Source organism: Vanacampus margaritifer, chromosome 19, assembly GCF_051991255.1.
Source record: "Vanacampus margaritifer isolate UIUO_Vmar chromosome 19, RoL_Vmar_1.0, whole genome shotgun sequence".
NCBI lineage: Eukaryota > Metazoa > Chordata > Actinopteri > Syngnathiformes > Syngnathidae > Vanacampus > Vanacampus margaritifer.
This window is the reverse complement of record NC_135450.1, coordinates 17,302,422-17,312,260: the sequence shown is the minus strand read 5'-3', so window position 1 is coordinate 17,312,260 and position 9,839 is coordinate 17,302,422. Positions and strand designations below refer to the sequence as shown.

Here is a 9,839-nt window from a genome sequence, read left to right as displayed (position 1 = left end):
AAGATTTATTTATTTTTGGTCCAAAACACCCAAATGTAAGTAAGACAGTGTATTAGGGCCGCGTACAAATATTTTTTCGGGAGAGGGTGGGGGGGGGGGGGGGGGGGGGGGGTCAATATTCTGACGGAGAAAAAAAACTCACAAATGTTCCACTTTATAAAGTGGCAAATTGTGAGTTTTTTGTGAGCTCTTAATTTACTGCTGAAAATGTCTCAATTTAACGTTTTTGCGCTATCGTGTACCTCAGGCTAATGTGAGGCCAGCAAACGTAGCCAGCTATGCTAACAGAGCTAGCTAGCCGCTCACGGGCGCGACATTTCTAGGCTGCTTTTTGCTTTGCATTTTTATAGGTAAAGCGACGCCGTTTGTTCGACTTTTATCTGCTCCAAGGTAAGTCATGTACTTTCATCCTTAGCATATTAGAAATGTGAAATCTGTTGTGCTAGCTACGCTAATACATGATCGCCTGAGTGTGACATTTCTTTGGCCTTTTGCTCTTTGAATGCATATTTTGAAACTGCGCTCATTTGCATAATCTGTCAAAAATCAAAGCAGTGCGCCGCAGTCGGCTCCAAGGTAAGAAATGCTCTTGTGTTATTTGTCCAATGATGTTGTCTAGTTGTTTACCCATAAATACGAATGTTATGCCGTCAATCTTCAAAATTGCCATGTTTGTGTATGCTTCATATTGCTTTTTTTTTGATGTTTTATCCCAAAAAGTGAAATTCTCCGAAATCAGCTGGCACACCTGCGCTTGTTATCCGTCAAATATATTTATCGTACACGCTGTTCTTCCTTGAAACACGCTAACACTATGCTAACATTGTAAGGCAAGCGATCTTATTGTAAAGCTAACAATGCTAGCTAAAGTCGCCAGATTGCAACGTTTTAGTAGACTAATTGCTTTGTCATGATTGTAACCTTGAATTATCCATAAAATAACCTTCGTTAACCAAAATGCTGACGCTATGCTAACAACGCTAGCCGTGTTCCCCAGATTGCATGATTTGTAACGTTGGATTATCCCTAAAATAAGCTTTAAATTGTTCATCGAAAGGCTAACGATGTGGGATTGGGATTGGGATTGGGAGGCAAATTGAAAGCACTTTTGGCAATTCAAGACGTCGCACAAAATGCTTTGCACGACAAACGCAAGCCCAGCCGACGACTCCAAATTGCCGACGGATGAAGCGAATCTTTTTGCAGAGAGGAAACCACATCGCTAAAAGTCACTTGAAAGACGTGATCAAAATATGACCGTTAAAAAAATATGAGAATACAAAAGTAAACATGAATGAACGAACTCATGTCAGCGTTCTGCTCAATTTTCTGCACCAGTTGAAAGATCAGAAAATGCAGCGTGACGATCATCAAGCTCGCAAAATTGCGTCTGTGTTGTCTTTAGAGAGAGAAATGGTTGAACTCTGAGACAAACTCCATCTTCTTTGTGTGCAAAGGTCACGTGTGAGTCAAAACGCCACACCTTGATTCGTCACTCATCAGACGCTTGATTGTCAATTCTTCATTATTGACTCGATTTCACGCTCGAGGACCAATAAGAAGTCCTCGTTTTGCCGCAAGAAGTTTTCTACCGCTTAGTGTCGAAAACACTGTTCAAAATGTCCTCCATTGGTCCCGTGAGACATTTAGAACGCGTCGTCTTCCAATGACGTCGCCAAGTGGCAGCATGTCGACACAAAAAAAAAAGTAGTAGACCTAAAATTGAGCCTTGGGGGACACCGCAATTCACTCCATTTATCATGTATTTGTGTACTTTGATTTGAAAAGTTGGTCTTCCTGATTTCAATCTGTCAACCAAACTGACCCGCTATCAGTAGCCCGAGGTACGAGCTTGTCTGGCTGCAAGCCAAGAGAGTCCTGTCAACAGGAAGTCCCAGATTCGATACGCAGTCACTTGTAGCCACAGCAGGAAGCTGATTAGCCGAGCGCGTTTCAGCATTTTATCTCTAAAAGTGTAAAAATAAGTCAACCACCAAAAATCCGAAGGGAAAGTTGGGGTTCGAGTTCCCAAGGGTACGGTAATAATGTTACGCTTTACGAGTGCCAGAACATCTGAATAACTGCCATTGAATTCCTTACAATGCTATTATTTCGATTAAATATGGAATATATATACAGTATATATATATTTTTTTATTTTTTTATTTTTCCTTTTCTCGATACTGAAAATGTCTAATAACTTGTATAAGCATTTATAAAAGTGGGTCGATTTTGAACAATTCCCTATATCGGAATGCATGACTGTTTTTTGCTGTTGGGTTAAAAATAATAGAGCAAGTAATTATGCGGGTGTGGTCATTTCAGGAAAATGAAAAGAAATGAAAACAAATTATTCAAAAATGACATTCGAGAACTAAAAATAATACATTTTAAAAGAACATTTCAAATTTGATTTGGAAATTGAATTCAATGTTGCAGAAATGATAAATGAATGGTTAAAAATGAGCAAAAATTGCAAACGCGTTGGGCGGAAACAAATTTGGTCAAATTCATATTTTGTCGCAAGTGGATACTGGTTGGTCTTCCCCCACTTGGATCTGGAATTGGATTTTTTTTTTTTTTAGGAGGCTTGTGTAGATGCCAGCAAACGGCGGTGACCTTGCACCTGACGCCACGTGCACGTGCACTTCGGCGCACCACAACAACAGGTCTGATAAGTTTTTAGGAGCGTCGCAACTTGCGCCACCGTCGCAACCACCAACACCAAAGTGGAACGTCAAACTATGAAGAAGAAGTTTTCCGCCGCAGCGACTCCTGCGACGCGAGCGCGGTGAGCACATTTGGTGCGCGCGCGTCACCGACGCGCCGAGGAGGAGCCGAGAGTTGCCCCCCTCCCCAAATATAAAGCCCCCATCGCGACGCCAGCGGAGAACCTGCATCACAGAGGAAGAGCTCGCACCTCACTTGTGCTCCTTTTTGGATTTGCAACAACTCGCCTTTTTTTTTTTTTTTTTTCTCACTCCCAAGACCAACTTTGTTTTTCTCCTTTTGCGATCCCGGCGTTTGCGCGCGCAGTTCGACGGGTCGCCATCGCAAGTTTCGCGCAAGTTTGGCGCGCACGTTTGGCGCGCTTACATGGCCGCCCTCATCAGCGCCTACTCGTCGTGGCCCGAGTCGTTCGAGTGCCCCGCGGCCGACGGCGACGCGGCCTCCGCCTTGACCGCGGCCGACCCGCACCGGAGCGCGGGCGCGGGCGCTCCCGGGGACAAGACGGCCGAGCCCCGCATCCGGCGGCCCATGAACGCCTTCATGGTTTGGGCCAAAGACGAGCGCAAGCGGCTGGCCGTGCAGAACCCGGACCTGCACAACGCCGAACTCAGCAAGATGCTCGGTAAGTCCACACCAGCATTATTAGGAGTAGGAGGATTCTTGTCATTATTATTATAAAGATGAAGAATTGTAAATGGTTTGGAAAACATTTCCACCGTCAAAGTCATCATTTGTCATCAGGATTGTTCGTAATATTCATTTAAAGGAAACATTTTTGTGTGTCTCTGAATTATTTATAATGTAAATACTGTACATCAAATATCACTTATAATCATGGATATTTACATTGAAAAATATCCGTTCCAAAAATGGGACATTACACATAAACGAAGGCTTTTTTTTTTTTTGGCTAGCAGAAGATCAATTCAAATATTTGTATCCGCTTTCTTTATAATTGTCTTTCTTTCATTTAAATGCAAAGCATAAATAAAGCAACCGAGACAAATTTTTTGCAGAAAAACATCCCATTCAAAACGTAAAAGTTCATTTCACACATGAATAATAATAATAATAATAATAATAATAAAAACTTGTATGCATATACATATCATGTTTTTCCACTTTACAAATGAATTTCCTAATTTGATATCTTGGAAAGTGATTTTGGCAACTCCAGTGTACACTTTTAGTTGGAAAACATCCAATTTAAATCTTAAAAAGTTCATTTTACACTTTAATAAAAGATTGACATAAATATGACATTTAATGCTAAATTAAATGAATTCTCAAATTTGATTCTTTACAAATATTATTCATGGGAAAGTGCTTTTGGATACTTGAATGTGTTTCAAGTGGGAAATACTTGAATATAAAATTATATATATATATATATTATAATATAATAAAATTCAACAAACAAATTCAAGTCCCTCGATTTATTCCGTTAGTATAGAAATCTGTACGTCTTCATAATAATGTCACATTAATAATGAAGTTGAAAGTCAAAACATCTCATTGCAAACGTTGCTGGTCGACTTTAAACATGAAATTTTTTTTTTATTTTGGAGCAAATGTCTTCAATTTATGCTTTGACGTCGGAATTGTGAAAGTGTGAAAAGGATCAACTGCAAGCTCTTAAAGCTCTTCTGAATAAAGATTGTAATTACTTTTGGCTGCAGTTGAATGAATGAATGAATTTGCTTTTAGTTCCGTCACCTTGAAAAGATCCAAAAGCGAATTCCACAGCAACAATTGACGTTCGTCCGTTTGAAGCAACGCCGGAAATAAACAATTAAAAGTTCCGTATGGAATGTTAATTACCGTAACAAAAATCTTTGTTCATCTGCAGCGCCGTCATTTTTTGAAGTAACTCAAGCAAGGTCACACAAGGTTCATTTTCACAAGTTGAGACATTGTCATTTCCTGGACAAGCGTCTCGAATGTCTCCAATCTGCTCGACTCTGGTTTGAGTGCAGTCAAATCACGTTTGCCTTTTTTTTTTTTTTCCCTCCATCAGGGAAGTCGTGGAAGGCGCTGACGCCGCCCCAGAAGCGTCCGTACGTGGAGGAGGCCGAGCGTCTGCGCGTGCAGCACATGCAGGACTACCCCAACTACAAGTACCGGCCGCGCCGCAAGAAGCAGCTCAAGCGCATCTGCAAGCGCGTGGACCCCGCCTTCCTGCTGGGGGGGCTCCCCCCCGACCAGAACGCCCTCCCCGAGCAGCGGGCCCTGTGCCGCCCCCTGGAGAAGGACGACGGCGCCAACCGATACTCCGGCCCCGGCCCGGCCCTGCCCGGCGTGCGGAGCTTCCGGGACCCGGCGGCGTCGGGCGGCTTCGACACGTACCCCTACGGCCTCCCCACCCCTCCCGAGATGTCCCCCTTGGACGTCGTGGACCACGAGCACGCGCCTCCGTCGTACTATCCCGTCATCTGCTCGTCCCCCGACGAGCGCCACCAGAGCCACATGGTCAGCCCGCCGCCGCCGCCGTACCACCTGGACTACGCTCAGACCCAAATCCACTGCGGGGGCCCGCACATGTCCCACATGGCCCCCGGGCACGCCGGCGGCCTGATCCCCGGCTCCTACTACGGCGGCTCGCCGTTCCCTCTGCCCCACCACGGCCTCCACCACGTGGGGCAACTGTCGCCGCCGCCAGAGACGCAAGGTCACCTGGAGACTCTGGACCAGCTGAGCCAGGCCGAGCTCCTGGGCGAGGTGGACCGCAACGAGTTTGACCAGTACCTCAACTCCGCAGCGGCGAGCTTCCATCCCGAGCAAAGCGGTGGCGGCGGTGGGGGGGGCCTCGCCGTCACAGGTCACATCCAGGTGTCCGCCGCCAGCACGTCCACAGAGACCAGTCTGATTTCGGTTCTGGCCGACGCCACGGCCGCCTACTACAACAACTACGGCATCTCGTGAACCGCCGCCATCAAAGACACTTGCAACGTCTGTCCATTCATTTTCCAGCAGCGCTCCTGTTTGGGGTCACGGGTGGGTTGGAAGTGGTCCCAACGGGGGTTTGGCGGGGTACGCCCTCAACTGGTCTCCAGCCAATCACAGCGCACATACTGTATAGTCAACAAGCGTCCATCCAGACATTTAATTTACGCCACTCAGCCAGTTTTGGCAACACAAGCGGACCGGTTGCCATCCTTCCATCTTTTTTAGGGTTTCTCTCGTCGGGGGTCCGCATCAATCCCAGGAATCTTCTGGGGAGAAATTTGGGGTACACCCTGAACGGCAGCTCACCAATTCATCGCAAACAAGCTCCTAGCAGACTTTGAAGTGTGTGTCAAGAGAATGTAGGTTCAAACATTTTGTGTAGCATTTGTCCTTGTTGGGGTCCCAGCAGATTTAAGACCCCCTAAACTGGTGTCAAGTCAATCACAAGGCACTTCAACACAAACAAGCAGCCATTAGCTTAGCGCACTTAGCCTCCCGCTGACATTTTGGGTGAGAAAAGTGGGGTAACCCCTAAAACTGGTCTCAAGTCCCAAGCTGCCCAACCAACCGTTAGGTGATCCGGTTCATCGTCCGCACTAGGCCGAAGTCGATCCTGGCAGACGTCCATTTTCCGTATCGTCGATCCTCATTTGACTTGCCGGCAACTTTTGTCAACAGAAGCGTGTGAAAACCTGGACTGCTTGACGGTAGATGATCCCGCCATTTTCCCACCTGCTTATCCTCAGTCGGGTAGCAGTTTTTTCCCCACCGTGAGCAGTTTCAAGTCGCCAAACAAGCAGCAGATTCAAACCCAGATCCATTTGACAGCGAGGCGTACATGCCAACCCACTAGCGCACTGTGCCGCAGACTGACAAATGCGACCGTCTGGTGTCGCAAGAAGAAGAACCTTGGAGGGCCGTGACGACGGGACACCTCAGGGAAGACTCGCGAGGCCCCTCCAGTTGTCGTGTACATTTCACACCTGACTTGTAAATGCAGAACCGCTGACGGACGCTCGCCACGAGCTCATTGAAACTGTTTTTGTTTTTGGATGTTTTTGTAATTGTGACTCTTGCAGAGTCTTTACCTCGCTAGTTGTCACCCCAATGAGGTTTTAGTCCCCAGTACGCCCCCCCCCCCCCCCATCAAATACGTAATAATATCTATATAAATATAATCACATTCTGATAAAATGTATGCAGATTGATCTTGTAATTTAAAAGTGATGAATTGTGATTTCCTGTACAAAGCCAACATGTCAATAAAAGCCGACGGTGGCGCAAACTGGAACACGTCTTGATGTTTTTGTGCTTGTCCTCCACCCGCCGCCGTCGTCATCATCCCCTCTTGGGGATGAGCCGTGACAACAAAACCACGCGAGCTAGCCCGTCCACCTGCCGCCGTCTTTTGTCACAATCCTGGCTTGCTCGCACCCTCCGCGTCTACCTCGTCCATGCAGAAAATACGACCACAATAAATGACTGGTTTTGATTCGCAAACTCGCCCTATTTTTTTCCGATAAAAGGAATTCGGGCGGAAGGTGTTGGGGGGGGGTCGGTTGACAAATCCTGGAGTCTGGCTGCTCTTCCTGGGTTTTTTGGGAAGGCTTGAGTCGTGCTTCTTGTAAAGAGGATGTGGCGGAGGAGCGGTGTTTCCTGCCTGATAAGGTGGCTGTGGAGGTGCGAGGAGGAGGGGGGGGGGGGAGGTTGGGGGCGGGCGCTCCCTGTCAGGATGTTTGGGCCTGGCTGGTCCCGATATCGAAAGCCGAATCGGACCCGCTGAGCTCAAACCGCACCGCAGAGTCCAATCGCACAACGCGCGTCGTCAATAAACCGCAGGATCGCAGATTGAGTGTCGAGAACGCCATTCGTGATTCGCTCTCACACAAAATCTCAAATCGGCTTCAATGTCCTTCATGCGCTCTCACAAAATATTTTGGAATCAGAAATCATCATTCTTCACAGAGGATAAAGAATATATATATATGCCTGTGAGATTTATTTTTATAAGATTAAACTTGATTGTGAAATTGAGTACACAAAATCTCAAATCGGCTTCAATGTCCTTCATGCACTCTCACAAAATATTTTGGAATCAGAAATCATCATTCTTCACAGAGGATAAAGAATATATATATATATGCCTGTGAGATTTATTTTTATAAGATCAAACTTGATTGTGAAATTGAGTTCACTGCCACTAATACAGCACTCTTATCTCAAATTTCTGCTCGTAAGTCAAAGCACAAAAAAACCCTGAATGACACTTTAAGAGTTTGCACAGTTTGAATATTAACACTGTTCAACTCATTAATTATTATTAATATTTGCAAATTATGCGTGTGACTAACACAGAGTTGGGCTGATTTTTATTAGGGTGCCTCTTGTAATTATTATTTAAAATTTTCAGTGTATTCTTTTGTAGTTTTATTTTTAATATGGTTATTCAAATATATTTTAAGAATGCTTCTTAATAAACCTTTTCATGACTATCAATTAAGGAAATGGATGAAAATCAATCAACAGTGAACCGCTGCTGATCACTTTTACGGTTAATCGATATCGAGGGTAAACACGATAAGCCGGTGTGTTCAAATGTGGTAGGATGACAACATTCATCATGTCTGCGGCGACATTATTATTATTATTATGATTCCAGCCTCGGCGGAGGGCCGGCCGGCGGTGGCGCTGCCCCGGGGCGCCCCGGCTGAGAAAGCGGTCGTCCGTCTGCGTTGCTGGGGTCAACTCGGGGTCGTTTGGGGGGTGCAGCGGCAGCAGACTCGTTAGTTTGTCACGTCCGTCCACTCAAGGACAAACATTGCCAGATCACATTTTTGCTCCGGAAGTTCAATTCGCTGTTGCAATTTTTCATGCTAGATATGACATTTTTTTATGGTTGTAAAGTAGCCTGCTTTTGCCAAATAGTGAGCCTGTAAGTATTTTGGGGGAAAAAATACATACCATAAAATATATGAGAATGTAAAATATGCAAAAAGTCTTCTCTTAAAAATGTAATCATTCAACCATTTTTTAAAAAATTTAATTTACTTTTTTTTTATTTTAAATGCATCGATTGGCCCTGTGACGTCGGCAGACACAGAACTGTAACAAATTATGACATGTCTCCTAAATGTCGTCACCCGACGGCAGCATCGAAAGATGACAAAGAGGTGGACCTAAAATTGAGCCTTGGGGAACACCACAATTAAGCGTCAGTCAATAAAATCTCTGTTGCTCAGGGTTTGAAGTGAGTGAGGTCAATTCATTTGGAAGTGGGAGCTTGGAATTCAACTTACAAGTGAAGCTTTGGGTCAAAAGTAACCCAATTGAGAATCCAAAATGGATCGACACTTTTTATGGGTCAATTAGACAAAATGATCCAAGTAAAGGATGTCACCTATATTTGTGAGTTGTTTTACACTAAAAGACCCATTTCTTGACTCAAAGTTGGGTCAAATACAGAGTTGGCAAATCCAGGTCCGGAAAGTAAAAACCCTGCCACCGTTTGACTTTAGCCTCAGGTGCTAGCTAGCTAGCTAGCTAGCTCCCTAGCAGGCGAGCGCCATGGGCGCTAGCTAACTAGCACCTGAGGCTAAATCTTAAACTGTGGCTTTTTACTTTCTGGACTTTCTGGACTTTCTGGACTTTCTGGATTAGCCACTTCCGGTCAAAAGACCCAAGTAGAGGATCGGTCCATTTTTGAGCCAACAGTTTTTAGAGTGTTTACTGCAGAACACGAAATAAGAAGGAAAACGAAGCATTTGTCATGAAGAGGTCAGAAAGTCCAAGGCGGCAATCAAATCTGTGGCGTACTCGCAAGACGGCGAATATTTTCTGGCGCACTTGAACGCGGGCTGAACAAACACGGGAGCCTCCTCTGCTTGTTTTCGTTCTTTTTTGTTTTTTTGGCCGCCTGATTGCCGGCTGGCCGCGTTCCAGCCGGGCCGGGGTCAGGCCGGTGGAATGAGGCTGTCAGGTAGTCTCTTATGTTTCCTCTTTCCTCCCGTGCCGTCATGTCGCTTCCCTGGACAAACAAACAACAAGCGCGCCGTCAAGGTAAAAAGTGGGCGCAACAGCTGCGTTTGGTATTATCCGTCCGTCCGTCCGTCCGTCCGTCCGTCGCCTTTAAAGTCACTTGAAAGCCGGCCGAGTCCTCCGGAGGC

At 45.6% G+C, this 9,839-nt stretch overlaps 1 protein-coding gene across 1 annotated transcript; it reads left to right on the top strand.

Annotated features, from left to right (window-relative positions):
- The first annotated feature begins 128 nt into the window (after positions 1 to 128).
- On the top strand, positions 129 to 6,967 carry sox7 (SRY-box transcription factor 7). Its single transcript, XM_077553197.1, has 3 exons — positions 129 to 576; positions 2,586 to 3,352; positions 4,748 to 6,967. Exons 2-3 carry the CDS (start codon positions 3,097 to 3,099, stop codon positions 5,650 to 5,652), a joined length of 1,161 nt encoding a protein of 386 aa, XP_077409323.1. The 5' UTR covers positions 129 to 576; positions 2,586 to 3,096; the 3' UTR covers positions 5,653 to 6,967.
- Positions 6,968 to 9,839: the final 2,872 nt, after the last annotated feature.

Excerpts from the sequence above, each read along its gene's own strand:
- sox7 (XM_077553197.1), top strand. The coding sequence starts at position 3,097 with ATGGCCGCCCTCATCAGCGCCTACTCGTCGTGGCCCGAGTCGTTCGAG. Across the intron at positions 3,353-4,747 it reads CGAACTCAGCAAGATGCTCG|GGAAGTCGTGGAAGGCGCTG; the intron begins GTAAGTCCACAC and ends TCCCTCCATCAG.